At 38.9% G+C, this 26,555-nt stretch overlaps 1 protein-coding gene across 1 annotated transcript in view; it reads right to left on the bottom strand.

Moving 5' to 3' along the window:
* Positions 1-26,555, bottom strand: part of LOC150076641 (VPS35 endosomal protein-sorting factor-like) — a 370,416-nt gene that overhangs the window by 44,779 nt on the left and 299,082 nt on the right. Inside the window, exon 22 of the mRNA XM_090386682.1 lies at positions 18,757-18,922. Within this exon, the coding sequence (XP_090242808.1) occupies positions 18,757-18,922 (166 nt within the window). The remainder of the gene's footprint in view (positions 1-18,756; positions 18,923-26,555) is intronic.

Here is a 26,555-nt window from a genome sequence, read left to right as displayed (position 1 = left end):
ATTAGTGGAGTTCCTCAGGGTTCAGTGTTGGGTCCGTTGTTGTTTTCGGTGTTTACAAATATATATCGTATTTAGTAGTCACGGGCTTGAACCCCAGTCCACTCAAGGAACGTGTGCTATGTACTCTCGCTCTTGACCACTCGGCTACGTAGTTACCCTAACACAGCCCATGTATTTACTTGTTCCACTATGACTCCCAGTAGTTCTGGAAATTCCTATTGCCTTGCTTTCCAGGCTGCTGCTCAATTACATTTCAATAGAAGTAGAGCAAGAATCTCTTTTACCTCTGCCAGCCGCTACTTTTAATCTATTAGTCCGTGTATCCCCCCTAGCTAACAGTTTTCTGGCCCACCTAACTCTGCCTCGATAGCATCAACAAATATTCTTGCACCCTTTCTATTAAAGTGTATCCATCCCTGTAGAAGCAGTCTCTCCTGTTAACAAGCACAGACCAGGCTGAGAAAAATTTTACCCCTTGAGCCTTGCACAATCTGTCCAGGGCAGAATTGATTGACAAGACTCTCATCATATACTCCCTCCTATCGTGTCTGGGCAGAATTGCAGACACTTTCAAATTCAACCATAACTCACAGCTTTTTTTTTAACATTGTCTTGTACTTGTTAAGTAATTCTGCCGGTCTCTTACTCTTAATATCATTAGTGCCAACATGTACAACAATATCACCCTTTGTGCCCTTAAAGGATGATATCTGCCCTACAATTGTCATCAACCTTTGCCCCTGGCAGACATACCCTGGTCCTGTTCCATCTACCCTTTTTTGCACAATATATTCTCCGTTTCCCTGACAACAGAGTCACCTACAATAACTAGTTCCTTTGGGATCAGTGCATTCGGTCTTGGAGGTTGCCGCTGTGTTGCGTGATTTTCAAGTGCAAGCTCTGGCATTGATGTGGGCAGCTGAGAGCTTGATGGGGCCCTCAATTTAAATCCTTAGAGGGCATCCACCCTGTCCTTCAAATTCTCATATAAGCCCATAACAATGCCAAGTCGGCGCCTGATTTCCTTGCACTACTTACATCACGCACACACAAAGACATTCCCCTTGGCAATATCATGTCCCGTTCCTGATTGCTCCACAAACATCAAACAAGCAGTGCAATTCAATAGACTGTGATTCAGAGGACTGCGATTGTTTCTATCAATACAAAATTAAATCCTACACTAAATTCTACATATTTATGGTAAACATATTTATATTAACCATATTTATTCTAACTTGATCCTTATTTTTACCTATGTAAATTATGGTGCGTTGGGATTACCTTGTCCATATTGTATTAGAATGTGCTAATTTCATTTTTGTTGCTTTTTTGACCTTTCACTTTTCTTCTACTACTATGGATGAGTATAGAAACAGTTTCTGATATATGGTCAGGTGTAGTCTGATGAAATACCTGATCATGCATCAGGTATTTCATCTGATGAAATACCTGATCATGCATCAATATTTATTTTAGCTGACATCAGATCAAGCATATTTGCCTTACCTATATTCAACCATTTTCTAAATATGTTCTCCCCATATCTGATGACAAATATACCACTTACATTATTTTTCATTTTATTTTTTATTTTTATTTTATTAGTATTTTGATGTTCTAATTTTACTTTACAGTTCTTCCACTTTCTATTAGCTTGGTAATCAGCCCATAATTTTGATTAATTCATCATAACCTTTAGGATATTAACATTCTTTCACCCTTTACAAATCTTCTACATTTCTTTTTCTACTTTCCTCACCCTTCTAGTTACTGGCACTTTGTGCAACTTTCACATCCATTTATGCATACTTTATTCAATATATTAATACAAACTCACTCACTCAAGTCACAATATTATGACCACCCCCAATGCAGACATCACACATGCCTAGCGAATCATACAGCACACTTGTGAAGTTCACACACCACAAGCATATAAGCTTGATGTTTGGCATCCACGAACACAGTAACAGCCTCTGTCATGGGCAAAGCACGTGACCTATCACACCTGGAAAAAAGCATGATCATTGGCTATCAGACCAAGGGTGCCAGCATTTCCGAGACAGTGGACTTTATGAAATGCTCACATGCTGCAGTGGTGAAAGTGTATCAAGACTGGACGAATGGGACAGTTTTGACGACCTGACATGCCATTTGTGGAGTCCCCCCCCATGCGCCATTGATCCTAGAGGTGAACGTCAGCTGAAATGGTTGGTCAGGACTGATCCGCACGGTACTGTTGCTCAACTGGTCATCCAAATGAACCGTGGGGCCACCAGAAAGGTCTCCAACATAACATTGCAGCGAACACTGTTGCGCGAATTGGCTCTGGTGCAGTCACTTGGTGACAGCATCCATGCTGACAGCCATTCATCGCAAACAATGCTGTCAGTTTGCAAAGCAATACTGATACTGGACCCCAGCCAAGTAGCAACGCGTGGCCTTCTCCGATGAATTACGGTTTCTGCTTCACCGATTTATTTATTTTTTAGTAGTTGTTGGCGCATAGGCTTCTGTGGCCATAATGCACCTCTCAAGGTTTTTGCAGTACTTTGAACCAAGCCCGAGGCGGGTATCGAACTCGCGACCTTTGGGTTGCCAGGTATGCACTTTACCCACTGGGCTAGCACGGTCGGCTCTGCTTCACCGAGTGGATGGACGGTGGCATAGGCGTGAAACCTCTGAGAACAGACACCTGGACATGACTGTTGGCAGAAGGCAATCTTGGTGGGGCATTGTTATGGTCTGGGGAATGTTTTCATGGCGTGACTTGGGTCCGCTGATACCTCTGGAAGGTACCCTGAATGCAAATGTTTACCTATCGATTGTTGCCAATCAGGTACACCCATACATGTCGACCATGTTCCCTGAGGACAATGGTATCTATCAGCGCATTGATGATACAGACAATGCGCCAAGCCATGTCGCCAGAATTGTCCGTGAGTGGTTTGAGGAGCATGACAAAGACTACAAGCTACTCCCTTGGCCACCAAATTCCTCGGATCTTAACCCAACTGAAAATATATGAGACCACCTCGATCGACACATCAGATGGATAGATCCTCCACCAAGGAACCTACAGAAACTCTGGGGTGTACTGCAGACTGCATGGTCAAAGATACCATTAGCAACCTTCTGCGGACTTATTGAGTCTCTCCAACAGTGGCTGGCTGTGGTGCTACTGTGAAAGGTGTATATTCTGGATACTAGGTAGGTGGTCATAATAATAATATGACTGGAACCTGTGTGTGTGTGTGTGTGTGTGTGTGTGTATATATATATATATATATATATATATATATAATTATATTTAAATAATGTTGGAAAAGAAATATTACTTAATAAAAATAAAAAGGAGGGTACTGCACACATCAGAGGCAGCAAAAAGCATATTCCTCTACATGATTAGCATTAGCATTAGTAGAGGCATTTGATGCAAGAAAGCAAGCTTATGCAGCATCAGCCAAAAAAAAAAAAAAAAAAAAACACTTCCACTTCACCCCTCTGTTTGTTCAAAATACCTGTCCAGCCGAGCCTCTTAAACTTATTCATGCTATCAACTTCCACGACAACGGATGGAAGTCTGTTCCACCAACCAAGCACTCGCTGGCTAAAGGCAAATTTCCGCACTTCTATCCTCATCTGTCTTTCCTCAATTTGAATTTATGCCCTCTCAGGTGATTATTCTGAGCGAGAGGAAGAATCCCATCGGCATTGAGCATGCTCAAACCATTCAATGCTTTATACACCTCTATCAGATCACCTCGCTGGTGCCTAGTCTCCAGACACTGTAATTTGCAAAACTTAAGCCTTTCTTTGTAAGAGCACCCCTTTGTTCCATTCACTAATCTTGTTGCCCTTCTCTGTACTCGTTCCAGCAGCTCTACATCCTTCTTGAAATGAGGCCTCCAGACCTGTATACAGTACTCTAGGTGTGGCCTGACCATTGGCTTATACAAGGGAATAATCACCTCCTTATCCCTGCTAGAAAAATTCCTATATATCATTGACAATACACCATGAGCTACTCTTGCAGCCCGTTTGCACTGCTCAGAGAACTTCATAACTGCCTGCACAATCAACCCCAGGTCCCTTTCATTTTCTACCACTGTCAGTGTAGTACCACAGAGTTGATACGTTGCTCTGGGGTTGCTGTTTCCCATGTGTAGTACTTTACATTTGTCAATGTTAAACTTCATTTGCCACCTCTCAGCCCATCTGCTCAACCTTTCCAGATCCTGTTGCAGCAGCATAGTGTCAGTAGTGTCCTTGACAACCCTGCCTACCTTTGTATTGTCTGCAAACTTTGACATTAAGCTTGATATACCCTCATCAATATCATTTATGAATACAGAAAACAATAATGGACTCAACACTGAGCCCTGAGGGACTCCACTAATAGCATTAGTCCACGATGAGCAGTGTCTATTGATTACCACTCTCTGTCTTCTCCCCCTCAGCCACCCCTTTATCCACAGCAGCAATTTGTCTCCAATGTCACACTGCTCCAATTTGTGCAGCAGTCTTCCATGTGCAACAGTATCAAAAGCCTTTCTAAGATCCAAGTATATAATATCAAAGTTATTCCCTGCATCCAGTTCCTTTGTGACTGCATCATAGTATCCAATCAAATTGGTCAGGCAAGACTTCCCCTTAACAAAACCATGCTGTGTCCGAGCTATAACTGAAGTCTTGTCTAAATGATCCTGCAGTGCTTCTTTAACTAGTGCCTCCATTAATTTTCCTGGAACAGAAGTTAAACTCACAGGTCTATAATTGCTTGTGTCAACCTTTGATCCTCCTTTGTGAATTGGGGTCACATTTGCACTTCTCCAGTCTGCGGGTACCTCCCCTGAGTCCAAGGAAGCTCTCATAATTATGGCTAAGGGTTTACTTACTTCCTCTGCTGCCTCCTTTAATATAACTGGATAGATCCCATCCACCCCAGGTGGCTTTCTTGTGTTTATCTTCAACAGTTTCTCCTCCACTTTACTCTCAGTTATTACAAGATTCTCTAGCTTACTGCTAGAGTTGAATACACTCCTCATGTGTGAATGTCGATGCAAAATATTCATTTAGTTTATTAGCTACCTGAGCAGGATCATGAACAGTTGACCCATCGATATCAAGTGGACCAATTTGATTCATCCTCTTCCTTCTAGAGTTTACATAAGTAAAGAACTCTTTGCTGTTTTTCTTTGCATCCCTTGCCAAAGATTTCTCGTACTCTGCCTTCGCCTGCCTAACCTCCTTTGTAACTTGGTTACAGATCAACTTGTATCTATCATAGGCTTCTGTGTCATGTGTTAATTTGTATGTATCCCATGCATGTTTCTTCTCTGCCATATGCCTCATCAGTTCATCTGACATCCATTTAGGCCTAAACCTTGAACAATATTTCTTAGTTGGTATGTAAAGCCTAGTAGCTTCCACGATAAGTTCTTTGAATGCTTCCCATTTTGCATTTGCTGTTGGTAACATCATCAGTTGGTCCCACTGTATAGAATTTAAATACTGTCTCAGTCCATCGTAGTTGCCTTTACGAAAGCAATAACCCTTCCCTTTACCCCTAATGGTAGTTACCTCTTTGAGTAAATCCCACTTCAGCACACTGTGATCACTGCCACCTAGTGGTTCATTTATCTGCTCTTAATGCATGAAGAGTCACTGCTGATAATCAAATCAAGAGTATTCCTCCCTCTAGTTGCCTCCTGAACATGCTGATGTAGAAAATAATCATTCAATAAATCCACAAAAGCCTTGCTAGTGTGTGAGTGACCAGCTCCCAAACTCCAGTCAATATCTGGGAAATTAAAATCTCCCATTATAAGACTCTCTGATTTACTGGCCCACTCTATTTCCCTGTACAGTTTTTTATTATACTCATCAGAGTCATTAGGCCTATGGCACACTCCTACTCTCAATTTTGATCTCCCAATGCTTATGTCACACTAAACTGACTCGACACTGCACTGTCCAGCGATGTCCACTGGTTGCTTGAAATATACTCATATAAATTAGAATAAGGTTTAAAATAATAAAATAATGCCGGCAGTACGGCAAGACAAGAGCGAAAAAACAAAATTAAATCTAGATCAAATCTAACAGGGAGGGAAGAGAAAGGCAACAAGAATAAAAATATATTTGCAACGGAAACTCTAAATTAATTTAGAAAATCCAATTATACGAATAATAATTCATTGAAATTTAAAGCCAATTAAATAGAAATTTAGCGGCACCAGGTCCAAATTAATGTGAAATATCACCAAACAGAGATTTAAACCATTCACAATAAAACAAAACAAAACAAAAATAGACTGACCATTATGACCCATCTCAACAGAGGACCACAAGGCCAATAATGGTCAGGGAATCGCTGCATTTCGAACGCTAAACAAATCGCCACAAAGGCGAAACGATCGCAAGATCAGTCCGCCACACCAATCCCCAGATCGAACCACCAATGCAGGGAATTGAACAGCGGTGGTCCTGATGCAGCGAAAATCAAAAATAGAACAGACAAGAGCACTCCAGTGCAAAGCCAGACTACTGACAAAAGTAAACTTAACCCGTTTATATAAACGAATAATAAACTATAGATGGCAGTAGAGGTGCAGCGTTAGCAATTCGCCCAATACTATCATGTGACATAATTATATTTAAATAATGTTGGAAAAGAAATATTACTTAATAAAAATAAAAAGGAGGGTACCGCACACATCAGAGGCAGCAAAAAGCATATTCCTCTACATGATGCTTGAAATATAGTCATATAAATTAGAATAAGGTTTAAAATAATAAAATAATGCCGCCAGTACGGCAAGACAAGAGCGAAAAAACAAAATTAAACCTAGATTCAAATCTAACAGGGAGGGAAGAGAAAGCCAACAAGAATAAAAATATATTGCAATGGAAACTCTAAATTAATTTAGAAAATCTAATTATACAAATAATAGTTCATTGAAATTTAAAGCCACTTAAATAGAAATAGCAGTGCCCCCTCTGATGGGCACCAGGTCCAAATTTATGTGAAATATCACCAAACAGATTTAAACCATTCACAATAAAACAAAACAAAACAAAAATAGAAAAAATAGACTGACCATTATGCCCCATCTCAACAGAGGACCACAAGGCCAATAATGGTCAGGGAATCGCTGCATTTCGAACGCTAAACAAATCGCCACAAAGGCGAAACGATCGCAAGATCAGTCCGCCACACCAATCCCCAGATCGAACCACCAATGCAGGGAATTGAACAGCGGTGGTCCTGATGCAGCGAAAATCAAAAATAGAACAGACAAGAGCACTCCAGTGCAAAGCCAGACTACTGACAAAAGTAAACTTAACCCGTTTATATAAACGAATAATAAACTATAGATGGCAGTAGAGGTGCAGCGTTAGCAATTCGCCCAATACTATCATGTGACATAATTATATTTAAATAATGTTGGAAAAGAAATATTACTTAATAAAAATAAAAAGGAGGGTACCGCACACATCAGAGGCAGCAAAAAGCATATTCCTCTACATGATGCTTGAAATATAGTCATATAAATTAGAATAAGGTTTAAAATAATAAAATAATGCCGCCAGTACGGCAAGACAAGAGCGAAAAAACAAAATTAAACCTAGATTCAAATCTAACAGGGAGGGAAGAGAAAGCCAACAAGAATAAAAATATATTGCAATGGAAACTCTAAATTAATTTAGAAAATCTAATTATACAAATAATAGTTCATTGAAATTTAAAGCCACTTAAATAGAAATAGCAGTGCCCCCTCTGATGGGCACCAGGTCCAAATTTATGTGAAATATCACCAAACAGATTTAAACCATTCACAATAAAACAAAACAAAACAAAAATAGAAAAAATAGACTGACCATTATGCCCCATCTCAACAGAGGACCACAAGGCCAATAATGGTCAGGGAATCGCTGCATTTCGTACAGCTGCGCCTGTACTGCCATCTATAGTTTATTATTCATTTATATAAACGGGTTAAGTTTACTTTTGTCAGTGGTGTGGCTTTGCACTGGAGTGCTCTTGTCTGTTCTATTTTTGATTTTCGCTGCATCAGGACCACCGCTGTTCAATTCCCTGCATTGGCGGTTTGATCTGGGGATCGGTGTGGCGGACTAATCTTGCGATCGTTTCGCCTTTGCGGCGATTTGTTTAGCGTTCGAAATGCAGCGATTCCCTGACCATTATTGGCCTTTTGTTCCAAATACCAGTCCAGCTCAGTGTTAAATTTATTTAGGCTATCAACTTCTGCTGGCTAAACTTCCGCACATCTAACCTACATTTGTCTTTCCTCAATTTGAATTTATGCCCTCTCAGGTGATTATTCTGAGCAAGAGGAAGAATCCGATCAGCACTGAGCATGCTCAAACCATTCAAGGCTTTATACACTTCAATCAGATCATCCCGCAGGTGTCTAGTCTCCAAACACTGTAATCTGCAAAACTTAAGCCTTTCTTCGTAAGAGCAACCCTTTGTTCCATTCACTAATCTTGTTACCCTTCTTTATACTCGTTCCAACAGCTCTACAGTCTTCTTAAAGTGAGCCCTCCAGACCTGTATATAGTACTCAAGGTGTGGCCTGACCATGCCTTATACAAGGGAATAATCACCTCCTTATCCCTGCTAGAAAAATTCCTGTATATCATTGACAAGTCACCTTGGTTTATTCTGAATTGAGACGAGATTTTGGAAGTTAATTAATACATACTATTGTTATACGATACAGCGTTATATCCCGAACTAGATAGCGTTAGCTTAGTATAGTATATAATATTATCAATTAATCAGTAAAATTTATTAATCTTGTTAAACTTCATTGTCAATTAAATTTTACTTTTTAACTAAATACATATAACGACTTAGATTTTACAAACATAACATAATTAATTAATACATAACTTGATACAGAAGTTATATAACAGAACTCGAAGATAATACTCGATACTGAAAAAAAAATATAATATATATGGCGCCTCCATAGCCAGGTGGGCAGGAGGAACAGTGTGTAGCACATGCTTCTTGATTAGACCGGGGTTAGAGCCCGTGACCACCAAATACGGAGGATGCGGAAAGGTCAAGGAATGACCACCGCATATCCCTGGAGCAATATGGCCTTAGTTGTTAATGCTCCTAAAAACCAAATAACAAATAAACAAACTGAAAAAAAATATATATATAGATATATATTGTTATAACTGTGTTGGGATACAAGTTTAGGGTTATAATTTTGTACTGAAATTGAAATCATGTCTCAGACCAGAGCAGCAAAGCAAAAGGCTCAAGCTAAATGGAGTGCTGTGGCTCAGGGAAGAACTGAGGGGGGCAGTTGCCCTCTGAATCACGGCCTTCTGAATCACTGCTTGCTTGATGTTTGTGGAGCAATCAGGTACGGGATATGATATTGTCAAGGGGGATGTCTTTGTGTGTGTGCGCGATGTAAGGAGTGTGAGGAAATCAGGCGACAACTCAGTGTTGTTTTGGGCCTATATGAGAGCTTGAAGAACAGGGCAGATTCTCTCGAAAGATCTATATTGAGGGGCCCACGAAGCTCTCAGCTGCCCACATCAATGCCAGAGCTGGTACTTGATCATCACACAACACAGCGGCAGAATGCACTGGTCCCACAGGAACTAGTAGTTGTTGGTGACTCTACTGTCAGGGAAACGGGGAACATGGTATGTAAAAAGGATAGGTGGAACAGGACCAAGGTAGGTCTGCCAGTGGCAAAGGTTGATGACGTTGTAGAGCAGATATCATCTTATAAGGGCACAAAAGGTATTATTGTTGTACATGTTGGCACTAATGATATTAAGAGTAGGAGACTGGCAAAATTACTTAAATCTTATATAGGCCCAAAACAATGCTGAGTTGTCGCCTGATTTCCTCACACTCCTTACATCGCACAATAACAAGTAGAGGTCACTGTTGAAAAAAGGCCACGAAGGGTTTAATTTGAAAGTGTCTGCAATTCTGCCCAGAACAATAGGAGGGAGTATATGATGAGAGCCTTATCGATCAATTTGGCACTGGAAAGATTGTGCAAGGCTCCAGGGATATGCGGTGGTCATTCACTGACCTTTCTGCATCTTCCATATTTGGTGGTCACGGGCTCGAATCCAGATCTAATCAAGAAGCGTGTGCTATGCACTGCTGCTCCTGCTCACCTGGCTATCGAGGTGCCTACTAACTAGGGGTGATACAAGGACTAACAGATTAATCCTTGTAGCCACCGGCAGAGGTGAAAGTGATTCTTAGTGATCGTAGCCACCGGCAGAGGTGAAAGTGATTCTTACACTGCTTCTATTGGAATGAGCAGCAGCCTGGAAAACAAGATACAGAGTATTTCAGAGACTGCTGGAAGTCATTGCTGTACAAGTAAACACATGGGTTGTGTTAGGGTAGCCAAGAATAGGAACAGGTGCATGTATACTTGCGTATACACCAATGCTAGGAGTTTGGTAAAAAAAATTTGATAAATTTGAGGTCTTGCTCAAAACATCAAAGGCAGATATTTTTGAGTTATCAGAGAAGTGGGGTTACACAGATATAAGAAATGCAGAAATGGAATTTGGGGAGTACAACTTGTACAGGAAGGATAGACAGGATAGGAAGGGAGGAGGGTTTGTTATTAGTTAAAAAACACAAAATCCAAGGAAGAAGCCAGTCGACATCGCTAGACAGTGCAGTGTCAAGTCAGTTTGGTGTGTGAAATAAGCATGGGGAGATCAAAATTGAGAGTAGGAGCGTGTTATAGGCCTAATGACTCTGATGAGTATAATAAGAAACTGTACAGGGAAATAGAGTGGGCAAGTAAATCAGAGAGTCTTATAATGGGGGATTTTAATTTCTCAGATATTGACTGGAATATGTGGGTTGGTCACTCACACACTAGCAAGGTTTTTGTGGATTTATTGGATGATTGTTTTCTACAGCAGCATGTTCGGGAAGCAACTAGAGGGAGTAATACTCTTGATTTGATTACCAGTAGTTATTCTTTATGCATTAAGAATCTGCAGATACAGGAACTACTAGGTGGCAGTGATCACAGTGTGCTGAAGTGGGATTTACTCAAGGAGGTAACTACCATCAGGGGTAAAGGGAAGGGTTATTGCTTTCGTAAAGGTGACTATGATGGTCTGAGACAGTATTTAAATTCTATACAGTGAGACCAACTGATAATGTTACCAACAGCAAACTCAAAATGGGAAGCATTCAAAGAACTTATCTTGGAAGCTACTAGGCTTTACATACAAACTAAGAAATGTTATTCAAGGTTCAGGCCTAAATGGATGTCAGAAGAACTAATGAGACATATGGCAGAGAAGAAAAATGCATGGGATACATATAAATTAACATGTGATACAGAAGCCTATGATAGATATAAGTTGATCTCTAATCAAGTAACAAAAGAGGTTAGGCAGGCGAAGGCAGATTACGAGAAATCTTTGGCAAGGTATGCAAAGAAAAACAGCAAGGAGTTCTTTACTTATGTAAACTCTAGAAGGAAGGGGATGAATCAGATTGGTCCACTTGATATCGATGGTTCAACTGTTCATGATCCTGCAGTAGCTAACAAATTAAATCAATATTTTGCATCTACATTCACACATGAGGAGTTATTCAGGAAGGGGAATGCCACAGATGAAAAGTCAACACTGGCAGTGAGCTGGATGATCTTGTAAAATTGAGAGTAAAGTGGAGGAGAAATTGTTGAAGATAAATACAAGAAAGGCAACTGGGGTGGATGGGATATATCCAGTTATATTAAAGGAGGCAGCAAAGGAAGTAAGCAATCCGTTAGCCATAATTATGAGAGCTTCCTTGGACTCAGGGGAGGTACCCACAGACTGGAGATGTGCAAATGTAACCCCAATTCACAAAGGAGGATCAAAGGCTGACACAAGTATTTATCGACCTGTGAGTTTAACTTCTGTTCCAGGAAAATTAATGGAAGCACTGGTTAAAGAAGCACTTCAGGATCATCTTGACAAGAATTCAGTTATAGCTCAGACACAGCATGGTTTTGTTAAGGGAAGGTCTTGCCTGACCAATTTGATTGGATACTATGATGTAGTCACAAAAGAATTGGATGCAGGGAATAACTTTGATATTATATATTTGGATCTTAGAAATGCTTTTGATACTGTTGCACATGGAAGACTGCTGCACAAATTGGAGCAGTGTGGCATTGGTGGCAAATTGTTGCTATGGATAAAGGGATGGTTGAGTGGCAGAAGACAGAGTAGTAATTAATGGACATTGCTCATCGTTGACTAATTTTATTAATGGAATCCCTCGTTGTTTTCTGTATTTATAAATAATATTGATGATGGTATATCAAGCTTAATGTCCAAGTTTGCAGACGATACAAAGGTTGGCAGGGTTATTAAGGACGCTACTGACGCTACGCTGCTGCAACAGGATCTGGGAAGGTTGAGCAGATGGGCTGAGAGGTGGCAAATGAAGTTTAACACTGACAAATGTAAAGTACAACATATGGGAAACAGCAACCCCAGAGCAATGTATCAACTCTGGTGGTACTACACTGACAGTGGTTGAGAACGAAAAGGACCTGGGGGTAATTGTGCAGGCAGATATGAAGTTTTCTAGAAGAGTAGCTCATGATGTCTTGTCATTGGAAACTATATTACTTAGGACTGTGCACAGACTGAAGATTTTTGTTGATATTGACTGGAATTTGGGGGCTGGTTACTCACACACTAGCAGGGCTTTTGTGGATTTATTGGATGACTGTTTTCTACATCAGCATGTTCGGGAGGCAACTAGAGGGAGTAATACTCTTGATTTGATTATCAGCAGTGATTCTTCATGCATTAAGAATCTGCAGATAAATGAACCACTAGGTGGCAGTGATCACAGTGTGCTGAAGTGGGATTTACTCAAAGAGGTAACTACCATTAGGGGTAAAGGGAAGGGTTATTGCTTCCGTAAAGGCGACTACGATGGACTGAGACAGTATTTAAATTCTATACAGCGGGACCAACTGATGATGTTACCAACAGCAAATTCAAAATGGGAAGCATTCAAAGAACTTATCTTGGAAGCTACTAGGCTTTACATACAAACTAAGAAATATTATTCAAGGTTCAGGCCTAAATGGATGTCAGAAGAACTAATGAGGCATATGGCAGAGAAGAAATATGCATGGGATAGTTACAAATCAACACATGACACAGAAGCCTATGATAGATACAAGTTGATATGCAACCAAGTTACAAAGGAGGTTAGGCAGGCGAAGGCAGATTACGAGAAATCCTTGGCAAGGGATGCAAAAAAAAACAGCAAAGAGTTCTTTACTTATGTAAACTCTAGAAGGAAGGGGATGAATCAGATTGGTCCACTTGATATTGATGGGTCAACTATTGATGATCCTGTTCAGGTAGCTAACAAACTAAATGAATATTTTGCATCGACATTCACACATGAGGAGTTATTCAGCGAGGGGAATGCCAGAGGTGTATTCAACTCTAGCAGTAAGCTACAGAATCTTGAAATAACTGGGAGTAAAGTGTAGGAGAAACTGTTGAAGATAAACACAAGAAAGGCACCCGGGGTGGATGGGATCTATCCAGTTATATTAAAGGAGGCAGCAAAGGAAGTAAGCAAACCCTTAGCCATAATTATGAGAGCTTCCTTGGACTCAGGGGAGGTACCCATAGACTGGAAATGTGCAAATGTGACCCCAATTCACAAAGGAGGATCAAAGGCTGACACAAGTAATTATAGACCTGTGAGCTTAACTTCTGTTCCAGGAAAATTAATGGATGCACTGGTTAAAGAAGCACTGCAGGATCATTTAGACAAGACTTCAGTTATAGCTCAGACACAGCATGGTTTTGTTAAGGGGAAGTCTTGCCTGACCAACTTGATTGGATACTATGATGCAGTCACAAAAGAACTGGATGCAGGGAATAACTTTGATATTATATACTTGGATCTTAGAAAGGCTTTTGATACTGTTACACATGGAAGACTGCTACACAAATTGGAGCAGTGTGACATTGGAGGCAAATTGCTGCTATGGATAAAGGGGTGGTAATCAATGGACACTGCTCATCGTTAACTAAAGTTATTAGTGGAGTCCCTCAGGGCTCAGTGTTGGGTCCATTATTGTTTTCTGTATTTATAAATAATATTGATGGTATATCAAGCTTAATGTCCAAGTTTGCAGACGATACAAAGGTTGGCAGGGTTGTCAAGGACACTACTGACACTATGCTGCTGCAACAGGATCTGGAAAGGTTGAGCAGATGGACTTCGAGGTGGCAAATGAAGTTTAACATTGACAAATGTAAAGTACTACACATGGGAAACAGCAAACCCAGAGCAACGTATCAACTCTGTGGTACTACACTGACAGTGGTAGAGAATGAAAGGGACTTGGGGGTGGTTGTGCAGGCAGATATGAAGTTCTCTGAGCAGTGCAGACGGGCTGCAAGAGTAGCTCATGGAGTATTGTCAACGATATACAGGAATTTTTCCAGCAGGGATAAGGAGGTGATTATTCCATTGTATAAGGCAATGGTCAGGCCACACCTAGAGTACTGTATACAGGTCTGGAGGCCTCATTTCAAGAAGGATGTAGAGCTGCTGGAACGAGTACAGAGAAGGGCAACAAGATTAGTGAATGGAACAAAGGGGTGCTCTTACGAAGAAAGGCTTAAGTTTTGCAAATTACAGTGTCTGGAGACTAGCACCAGCGAGGTGATCTAATAGAGGTGTATAAAGCCTTGAATGGTTTAAGCATGCTCAGTGCTCATGGGATTCTTCCTCTAGCTCAGAAAAGTCACCTGAGAGGGCATAAATTCAAATTGAGGAAAGACAGATGTAGGATAGACGTGCGGAAATTTGTCTTTAGCCAGCGGGTAGTTGGTTGGTGGAACAGACTTCCATCCCTTGTTGTGGAAGTTGATAGCCTAAATTAGTTTAAGGCTCAGCTGGACAGGTTTTTTGAACGAACAGAGGGGTGAAGTGGAAGTGGGTTTTTTTTTTTTTTTTTTTTTTTTGGGCTGATGCTGCATAAGCTTGCTTTCTTGCATCAAATGCCTCTACTAATGCTAATATTAAACTTAAATTTCTTTGGAAAATTACATGTGCTCGAAGACTGTTCCAAAGAACAAAAGTAGAATGGATAATTTATAGAAAAGTTAGTTCTGTGAGTGTAAATACCTCCTACTATTCACAGTACACACCACACAATGCATCCTGTGGTCCTGCACAGAGCCGGCACCAGGGTTTTGTGCACCCTAGGCAAGACTTAAAATTTGCACCCTGGTTGTATTCTATACCATCCATCCGCTTTTCTAACCATTACCCTGCCTACCAACAAGCTTATCTATTCCCACCTGTTCATCTGTCTATCCATTCATCTATAATATTTATCTGTTTGCTGTATATTATGATTTATTTTATGATGTGATAATAACAATACATTTCTTTATTTAGAAATAATTATTACCTTATTTAATTTAAATAATTGTTTTTTTATAACCACTAAAAAAATTACATTCTGTTGGAATGTGCCCCTAGGACCTTTGTGTACTAGGTGACTGCCAAGGTTTGCCTAATGGACGGGCCAGGTCTGTTCCTGCATTAAAACAATTTCAGAAGAATTTTCAACAATCTTAATAAGAAAAAAGACCCAGATGCTGATGGAGAAATGCTATCAGGTTTTGGAGATTTGGATTGATACTTTCCATCTGATCAATCATCACCAAAATGGATTCTGTCGGTATCAATCGACTGGTAATATAGTGGCTTATGTTACCACAGACAAATTCAATGGAAAAGTTCGGAGGAAGTCAAGCAAATGCTCTTATATTTCTAAGAGCTTTGATTTGTTTGACATAAAGACCTTCTTTGATATAATGGATGTCAGATGAACTAATGAGACCTGCAGCAGAGAAGAAAAATGAATTTGATGCATATAAATTATCAAGCAACACAGATGCTTATTGTAGTTAGAAGCCAGTCTGTAATCAAGTCACAAAGGAGGTTAGGCCAGTGAAGGCAGATTACAAGAACTCTTTAGCAAAGAACACAAAGAAAACCAGCAATGACTTCTTAATTTATGTTAGAACAAAGCTATGTTAAACGCTAGGACAAAAGAGATGAATCAGATTGGTCTACTTGATATTGATGGTTCGATTGTTGATAATTGCTCAGGTAGCCGACAAACCGAATGAGCACTTTGTATCTACATTACCACATGAGGAATTCTGTAGGGAAGTGGATGCCAGAAGTTTATAAAACTGCAACAGGAAGCTAAATGATTTTGTAATAACTGAGAGCAAATTGGAGGAGAAATTGTTAAAGTTAAACATAAGAAATGCACCTGGGGTTGATGGAATCTATCCAGTTATATTAAGGGAGTCAGCGAAGGAAGTAAGCAAACCCTTAGCCATACGATTAATTATGAGAGATTGTAATTATAAGATCAACATTGGATTCAGGGGAGGTCCCCACAGACTGGAGATGTGAAAATTTTTCCCCAATTCATAAAGGAGGATCAAAGGGTGACAAGTAATTACAGACCTGTTAGTTTACTTTCTATTCGAGAGAAAATAATGGAGCCACTGGTTCAAGAAGTAATGCAGGATTATGTAGACAAGACTGCAATTATAATTCAGCTACAGCATGGGTTTGTTAAGGGAAAATCTTGATTTGATTGGATACTGCATTGCAGTATCCAATCAAATTAAAGGAACTGGATGCAAAAAATAATTTTGATATCATACACTTGGATTTCAGGAAAGCTTTTGATACTTTTGCACTTGAAAGCTGCTGCACAAATTGAAGTAGTATGGCATTAAGGACAAGTTGCTCCTATGGATAAAGGGACGGTTGAATCAATGGACATTGCTCTTCATAGACTAATGTTATTAGTAAAGTTTCCCATGGTTTGGTGCTGGGACAATTGTTATGATACTGATGAAGATATATCAAGTTTTATGTTCAAGTTTGCAGGTCATACAAAGGTTGACATGGGTATTAATGACAGCATGCTACTGCAACAAGATATAGAAATATTGAGCAGGTAGGCTAAGAAGGGGCAACCGAAGTTTAACATGCAAAGTACTCCATTTTTGTATGCAGTTGCATTTGTCATACAAAGTATGACAAATGACATACAAAGTATGACAAATGCAATTGCATACGAAAGTATGAGCATACTTTGTATGACAAATGCAAAGTACTGCATATGGGTAGTAGTAATCCCAGGGTAATGTACCAACTGTGCAGTATTATACTCGGGGTAGTGGAGAATGAAAAAGACCTGGGGGTAATTGTGCAGTCAGATATGAAGTTTGGTGAGCAAGGCAGACAGGCTGCCAGAGTAGCTTATGGGGTCTTGACAATGATAAACAGGAATTTTTCTAGCAGGTATAAGGAGGTGATTATCCCTTTTTATAAGGCAATGGTCAGGCCACACCTTGAGTACTGCATACAGGTCTGGAGGCCTCATTCCAGGATGTACAGCTGCTGGAATGAGTATAGAGAAGGGCAATGAGATTGGTGAGAGGAACAAAGGGTTGCTCTTACCAAGAAAGGCTTAAGTTCTATAAACTGCAGCTTCTAGAGACTAGGCACCTGCAAGGTGATCTAACTGAGGTGTATGGTTTGAGCAAGCTCAGTGCTGATGGGATTCTTCTTCTTGCTCAGATTATGCAATTGAGGGGGCATAAATTAAAACTGAGAAAAGACAGTTGCTTAATAGATGTGCAGAAATTTGCCTTTAGCCAGCAAGTGATTGAATGCGGGATAAAAAATTGTGGAAGTTGATAGCTTAAATAAATTCAAGGAAGAACTGGACAAACTTTTGGAATGAATGGATAGGTGAAATGGGAAGTGTGTGCGTGTGCGTGCATGCATGCTGTATAAGCTTGCTTTCTTACATCATATGCCACTAAATAATGCTAATGTTAATATGCTCCCATATTAGGCCTGTGCAATCGCAAATTATAAGGCAATTTTAAGACCATATTTGGAATACAGTGTTCCAAATAGGTCACATAATGGCATACATGCACACATTTGCATACTCATCAACACACGTATGCATACAGCAGTGCAGATACTCACATACATCCACTGACAACATTTTGGTAACCAGTAGTATCACAAAAAAAGATTATATATAGCATAATAACAGGTATAACAATTGTTAAATTAGAAAAAAATAATAGTCATGAAAAAAAGGCAATTTCTAATATAAACATACTCTTGGGTAGGAAACTCTCTTTAACAGGCCAGTTCATTTGAGTTTCTCATAGTCAGTAGATGTCATAGTCAGGTAAGCATGCTTCTCTAAGTATCAGGAATGTCATAGTCTGTGTTGCCATTGTGTATTAACTTCTCCTGGTCTCAAAAATTTTTTTAGCAGTTTCAGAGAAGGCCATATAATGCATTTCATCAGAGATGAGTAGTTGTTCATCTCTGTGGCATATTGATCCATTCTTGGACATGGGTCTACATCTGATAGTTGGGGCAGACATAAATGACATGGGCTCAATCTTCATCAGCTCCACAGCTAAATTTGGGATCTTGTGTAAGGTCCAGTTGGAACAACTTTGCATTCATAGAGCCATGCTTTCTGCCACATTTTTGTGGCATAAAGCAGTATACTAATAAAATGAAGTCTGCTTCATTTTATTAGGATACTGAGCATAGTTGGTTTTCATGTCTTTAAAAAAAAAATAAAGATTTACCTCTTTCAATATGATATATGAATGATTCCTGGGACATAGCTGACAACAGATTTAGTACATTTAAATAGACCAGAACTCTGGAATCACTGTTGTTGTCCCAGATGTAATGCTCTACCACATTCAGTAATCCTCTAATAAGATAAAGAGGGTCCTGTTCAGGATGGTCCTGTTAAAAGCAACAAAATTTAAAATTAATGTTCTTTGGTTTCACTATGAAATACATTTCCAAAAAATACTTAGTTTATATAACTTCAGTTTATATGTTATAAACTATATGGTATAGTTTATATGTTATAGTTCACATAACGTTAATATTTTAATCCGATTTTAAAAACAGCTGCAAGATTATAAAATGAAAGAAAATATATTTTAAAATATACAAATTACTAAGGCAATTTTTGGCTAAAGCCTCAAACTACGTGGAAGTTTCACTAGTGGACAAGTTAGTGACATTGCATCACATTTTTAAGTAGTGATCGACCAAAGTAGATAAATTGACATCGTTTTAATTATATCTCGCATTGTGAAGACCTTCATAACGAATTGCCATGATATTGTACTACCTCGAATAAGTAATGCTTCACCAATATAGAAGACTAATGTTACTTATTTTCGGCAGATACCACCACCAGAAGGCACCGTTTCAAGGTTCACTGGCCTCTTTTTTCGGAGGGGAGGTAGGTACCCTGGTGTTGCAATAGTGACAATATGAAATATGCAATAGTGATAATATGAAATATGCAATAGTGACAATATGAGCTATGCAATAGTGACAATATGAGATATGCAATAGCGACAATATGAGAGATGCCTGATGGTGTGCAACAGTATAGACTAAGTCTTTGTCTCTCTTAGTCAATACTACAGCACACCATCAGGCATCTCTCATATTGTGGAATTACACCTCATAACTGGTTAGCCACTATTGCAACACCAGAGTAACTACCTGCCTACCGAAGAGAGGCCAATGAGCCTTCAAATGGTGCCGCCTGGGTGGTGGTATCTGCCAAGAATAAGAAACATTAGTATTCTTTATTGATAAAGCATTACTTATTCGACATAGTGCAATATCATGGCAACTCGTTGTGAAGGTTTTCACAATATCAGATATAATTAAAACATTGCCAATTTATCCACTACTTCACTATGTACAAATATGATGCAATAGCACTAACCTGTCTGCTAGATATACAAATTAGGAACTGGAATCTGTTAATTAAGCAGAGCCATAGTAAGATGACGTAATCTGTGGACAGGCACAGGGAGTATGTAATAAAACTGCACAGCTGTTTGCTCCCTCTCAAATAGGGATGAGGGAGTAAATTATTCAACCTCTGTACAATGCCATTCTGAGATTTATATCATGCCATTTGTGAATACTGCTTAAAAAATTTACATTAAAACAAAATAGCAATATAAAAAAAATGCCATAAAAACTGACAAAATAAAATAAACAAATAGCAATATAAGCCCTAGCAATAATTTAGTCCTGATTTACAATGTAAGTGAATTGAATGCAAAACTCTGGAAACCGGATAAGATCACCTAGCCTGAAAAGAACAGGTCATTAATTGTTGTTGTTATTGGGTTTTTAGGAGCATTAGCAACTAAGGCCATGTTGCTCTGGGGATATGCGGAGGTCATTCCCTGACCTTTCCGCATCCTCCGTATTTGGTGGTCAAGGGCTCGAACCCCGGTCTAATCAAGAAGCGTGTGCTATGCACTGCTCCTCCTGCCCACCTGGCTATCAGGTCATTAATAAATATTTTAATGACCTAGCTATCAGGTCATTAAAACATCTAGATACCTGTTTATCATGGAGCTAAACCTTCTGAGTTCACTATAATTGCAATAAAATTATCAGATAACTGCTAAATCTCATACAAAAAAAGTACCACATACTTAGTAAATAAAAATAAACCCTTTTTCAAGCATTAAATCAATTTATGGCATGAAAAAAAGATTTACTTAATCCATAAAAAAAAAAAAAATATATATATATATATCCAAGTATGAAGATGCAAATATTAAATGTTATAATAAATATAAATATTATAATAAATATTATGTAGTCACATAACCAATTAATGCCATCTAGGACGATTAAACATTACATCGGTCTGTATAAATATGAATATGAGTTAAGTTGATAGTGGTAAGAGTTCTTTAAATGTAAAATATGATATACTAGCTTATCAGACAAAACATAAACCATGGCGGGTACCCAACGTGACCTGGAAAAAATCAATCTATGCTATGACATATATAAAAAATATACCATTAAAATGTTAATTATGGCAATAAGATACATTGAAAGGGACTTTTTCGAGGGCTAACTCTTTCAATGTATCAACCATAATTAACGAGCTATTCGTTTCTGTGTTTTTTCCAGGTCACGTTGGGTACCCGCCATGGTTTATGGTTTGTCTGATAAGCTAGTATATCATATTTTACATTTAAAGAACTCTTACCACTATCAACTTAACTCATATTCATATATATATATAATGTGATGTAAAAGTTAGGCAAAAGTAATAAAAATAAATAAATATGAATATGAAGCTATCACATTAGAGGCAGCAAATGCACATCCTCCACATGAAGCCCAATTATATCTGATAATTAAAATAAATATGATATTTAAAATAAAAAACATCAGCCAGTAGTACGGCAAAAATGCAGAGCGAAAAGAAACGCAAAATAATATAAAATAAACAAACAGGGAAGGAAAGTAGAGGATCTAATGATAGCTTCATATTCATATTTATTTATTTTTATTACTTTTGCCTAACTTTTACATCACATTATATAAATTATGTGGTAGTAGTGGGTTGATATGCTAAATAAGCAGCGCCTGTGCCCCCATCTATTCTTTTCCTTTCTATTATATAAGCTGGTTAAGCTTGCATTATGTCAGTGGTGTGGCTCTGATCAAGAGTGCTGCTGTTCTATAGATTATTTCTCGCTGCATAAGGACCACCGCCATGCAAATCCTCTGCATTGGTTGATCTATCGGAGAATGGAAGGGTGGTTTGGTTCTTCGATATTTCCGCCTTTGCGATGATTTGTATGACGATTGAAATGCAGCGATTCCATGACCATTATTGGCCTCGTGGTCCTCTGTCGATATGGGGCATGATGGTCAGTCTATCATTTTTATATTTCAGTTTTTGTAGTTTCTTTAACCCCTTTTTGGTGATATTTCACGTCTTTTGGAACTGGTACCTTCAAGGGGGGTACCGCTAAATTATATATAATTGGCATTATTTTAAATTTACATCGTTTTTTTTATACAGGGGATTATCGACTACCTTTTTGTCTTATTATCTCTACTTTCCTTCCCTGTTTGTTTATTTTATATTATTTTGCGTTTCTTTTCGCTCTGCATTTTTGCCGTACTACTGGCTGATGTTTTTTATTTTAAATATCATATTTATTTTAATTATCAGATATATATATATACAAATTTTTTTGTATATATATATATATATATATATATATATATATGGGTATATAGGTTGCTGGTGATGCTACATTTCTGTTATTAGTATTAAAAATAATCTCTAATAACAAATAAATGCCTTCACTAGCTCATCATCATCATCAGCCATTTTCAATCCACTGCAGGATGAAGGACTCTCCAGCAACTTTCCAGTTCCTTCTATTTTGAGAACTGGCCATCCATTTACTACTCAAAAACTCATGAATTTCATCTATCCATCTCTGCCTTTGTCTTCCAGGTTTTCTTCTAGCTCCTCTTGGGTACCATTCTGTTATTTTCTTAGTCCATCTGTCATCATGTCTTCGAGCTATGTGTCCTGCCCAAGACCATTTTAGTTCTTTAGTTTTGATAAGAATGTCCTTTACTTGAGTTTTCTGCCTAATCCATGTTTCTCTTCTTATCTAACAGTCTGATTCCCAATATAATTCGTTCCATTTTTCGCTGTGTAGTTCTTAGCTTCTCTTCCATTCTTTTGGTGAGTGCCCAAGTTTCACTTCCATAAGTCATGGTGGGGAGTATACATTGATTCATTATTTTACGTTTCAGACAAACTGGGATATTGCTCTTCAGTATGTGACTATATTTCCTGAATGCTATCCATCCAAAATTTATTCTTCTCTTGACTTCCAGCCATTTATCATTATTACAGCTAATAACTTGTCCCAGATAAGTGTATGACTCCACCTTTTCAATTACTGCTCCTTCAATCATTATTTCCCTTTCCGTGGCATACTTGTTCATAATTACTTTTGTTTTAGCCATATTCATCTTTAGTCCAAAATCCTTACTAACTGTGCATAACTGATTAAGATTTTCCTCTAATTCTTTGGGATCATGGCTTATGACCACAATGTCATCTGCAAATCATAAATGGTTTAGGTACTCTCTGTTCACATTGACTCCTTTCTGCGACCAGTCTGATCTTCTGAAAGCTTCCTCAAGGGCAGCAGTAAACAGCTTCGGAGATATTGTGTCTCCTTGTTGAACTCCTTTCTTGATTTTAAATTTGCTACTGTCTTTGTCTAGTCTAATAAAGGATGTAGCACTCTCATATATTTTCTTAAAAATCATAATATATGGAGTATCTATGCCTTGTCTTTCCAGTGCCCGAAACATTGCCTTATGCTGTATGGAGTCAAATGCCTTTTCATAATCCACAAATGCCAGGCATAATGGTGTTTTATATTCATTTGCTTTCTCCATTAGCCGTGAAGGTGATCCATAGTTGAGAATCCTGTCCTAAAGCCAGCTTGCACTTTCGGTTGATTCTCATCAAGTATTCTTTCTAATCTGTTAGTAATGACTCTTGTGAACAACTTGTAGATATGGGATAACAAGCTAATTGGTCTATAATTTCTGATTTATCTCCTTTCTTATGCAGCAAAACTATGATTGCATAATTCCACTGCTTAGGCATCACACCTTTTCTAATGCACTTTGTGAAGAGCCTTGCCAGTTTTTGTGTTATGTCTCTTCCTCCCAATTTTAACAACTCTACAGTAACTTCATCTTCCCCCGGGGCTTTCCGATTCTTCATTTTCTTCAATGCATGTTCTACCTCATCAGGAAGAATATCGGGTATGTCATATGTGTTGCTACTTTGCAATCCATCTTCCCCACTGCTGGCATCATTCCCTCGCTCCTTGTATAATTCTCTATAGTAGTCTTCTGCTATTTGAATTATGCCTTCTCTGCTGTTTATAAGTACACCATCGCTATTCTTCAGTTTTAGTATCATTTGTCTTTCTGTATTACTGCTCATGGCTGCTGATTTAAATCCTTTGTTTTCCCTTAATGCTTGTTCTACTTTTCTTGTATTAATGCTTGTTCTACTTTTCACTAGCTAACTAACCTTTACTTTCAGTTCCTTTCAAAAATGAGTCTAGGCATGAAGGGCAACTTTCAGGTGTGTTGTCAGTTGTCCCGAGCATCATATAAGGGGAATCCAGATCTTAGCTTTTATTTATTAAGTGCTACATTTAAAGTGAAGCAATGTGGGCTATGCTTTGAAAATCACTGCTATGTCATCAGAAAATCAAATTTGGAGAGGAAAGTTTGGCCCAGTGAAGCTGTTTATTTCAGGACAATGTTGGATAAATAACCTGTACAATAAATACAAACATACCACACATTGTGCCTCAAAATGCAAAAAAAAAAAATTTGCATGCTCTAATTTGTAAACTGCTATACAAATTGGAGTTGTGTGGTGAGGGTGAGAGAGAGAGAGAGAATATTTATTTGAAACATAAAGAATAAATTGAACTGTATAAGAAACTAATTGTTCATGATGCATCCTATCCATCATGGTTGCAGGCCAGGAGTTTACATGTTAATCCATGATACAATGAAAAGAACAGAAACTTTTCTGTTCTTTTTCAAACAGCAAGAATATTTGCTGATGCTATCGAGGCAGTGTTAGGTGGGTCTGAAAACTGTTGATTGGGGGGATACAAGGACTAATAGATTAACAGTAACCACTGGCAGAGGTGAAAGTGATTCTTGCACTGCTTCTATTGGAATGAGCAGAACAAGGTGCAGGATATTTCAGAGACTGACTAGTTAAGTAAACACATGGGTTGTGTTAGAGTAGCTAAGAATAGGAACAGGTGCATGTATCCTTGCGTGTACACCAATGCTAGGAGTTTGGTAAATAAATTTGATGAATTTGAGGTATTGCTCAAATCATCAAAGACAGATATTGTTGGGATATCAGAGACATGGTGTCACACAGATATAAGGAATGCAGAACTGGAATTTGAGCATTAGCATTAGTAGAGGTATTTGATACAAGAAAGCAAGCTTATGCAGCATCAGCCAAAAAAAAAAAAAAAAAAACCACTTCCACTTCAGAACCCTCTGTTCGTTCAAAATACCTGTCCAGCTGAGCCTTAAACTTATTTAGGCTATCAACCTCCACCACAAGGGATGGCAGTCTGTTCCACCAACCAACCACCCGCTGGCTAAAGGCAAATTTCCGCACGTCTATCCTACATCTGTCTTTCCTCAATTTGAATTCATGCCCTCTCAGGTGATTTTTCTGAGCTAGAGGAAGAATCCCATCAGCATTGAGCATGCTTAAACCATTCAAGGCTTTATACACCTCTATCAGATCACCTCGCTGGTGCCTAGTCTCCAGACACTGTAATTTGCAAAACTTAAGCCTTTCTTCGTAAGAGCACCCCTTTGTTCCATTCACTAATCTTGTTGCCCTTCTCTGTACTCGTTCCAGCAACTCTACATCCTTCTTGAAATGAGGCCTCCAGACCTGTATACAGTACTCTAGGTGTGGCCTGACCATTGCCTTATACAATGGAATAATCACCTCCTTATCCCTGCTGGAAAAATTCCTGTATATCATTGACAATACTCCATGAGCTACTCTTGCAGCCCGTCTGCACTGCTCAGAGAACTTCATATCTGCCTGCACAATCACCCCCAAGTCCCTTTCATTCTCTACCACTGTCAGTGTAGTATCACAGAGTTGATACGTTGCTCTGGGGTTGCTGTTTCCCATGTGTAGTACTTTACATTTGTCAATGTTAAACTTCATTTGCCACCTCTCAGCCCATCTGCTCAACCTTTCCAGATCCTGTTGCAGCAGCATAGTGTCAGTAGTGTCCTTGACAACCCTGCCAACCTTTGTATCATCTGCAAACTTGGACATTAAGCTTGACATACCATCATCAATATCATTTATAAATACAGAAAACAATAATGGACTCAACACTGAGCCCTGAGGGACTCCACTAATAACATTAGTCCACGATGAGCAGTGTCCATTGATTACCACTCTCTGTCTTCTCCCCCTCAACCACCCCTTTATCCATAGCAGCAATTTGCCTCCAATGTCACACTGCTCCAATTTGTGTAGCAGTCTTCCATGTGCAACAGTATCAAAAGCCTTTCTAAGATCCAAGTATATAATATCAAAGTTATTCCCTGCATCCAGTTCTTTTGTGACTGCATCATAGTATCCAATCAAGTTGGTCAGGCAAGACTTCCCCTTAACAAAACCATGCTGCGTCTGAGCTATAACTGAAGTCTTGTCTAAATGATCCTGCAGTGCTTCTTTAACCAGTGCCTCCATTAATTTTCCTGGAACAGACGTTAAGCTCACAGGTCTATAATTACTTGTGTCAGCCTTTGATCCTCCTTTGTGAATTGGGGTCACATTTGCACATTTCCAGTCTATGGATACCTCCCCTGAGTCCAAGGAAGCTCTCATAATTATGGCTAAGGGTTTGCTTACTTCCTTTGCTGCCTCCTTTAATATAACTGGATAGATCCCATCCACCCC

The sequence above is a fragment of the Mastigoproctus giganteus genome, chromosome 12 (assembly GCF_048544385.1).
Source record: "Mastigoproctus giganteus isolate SK-2022 chromosome 12, ASM4854438v1, whole genome shotgun sequence".
Classification (NCBI taxonomy): Eukaryota; Metazoa; Arthropoda; class Arachnida; order Uropygi; family Thelyphonidae; genus Mastigoproctus; species Mastigoproctus giganteus.
The sequence above is the reverse complement of the archived record's forward strand: the minus strand, read 5'-3'. Positions and strand labels throughout refer to the sequence as shown.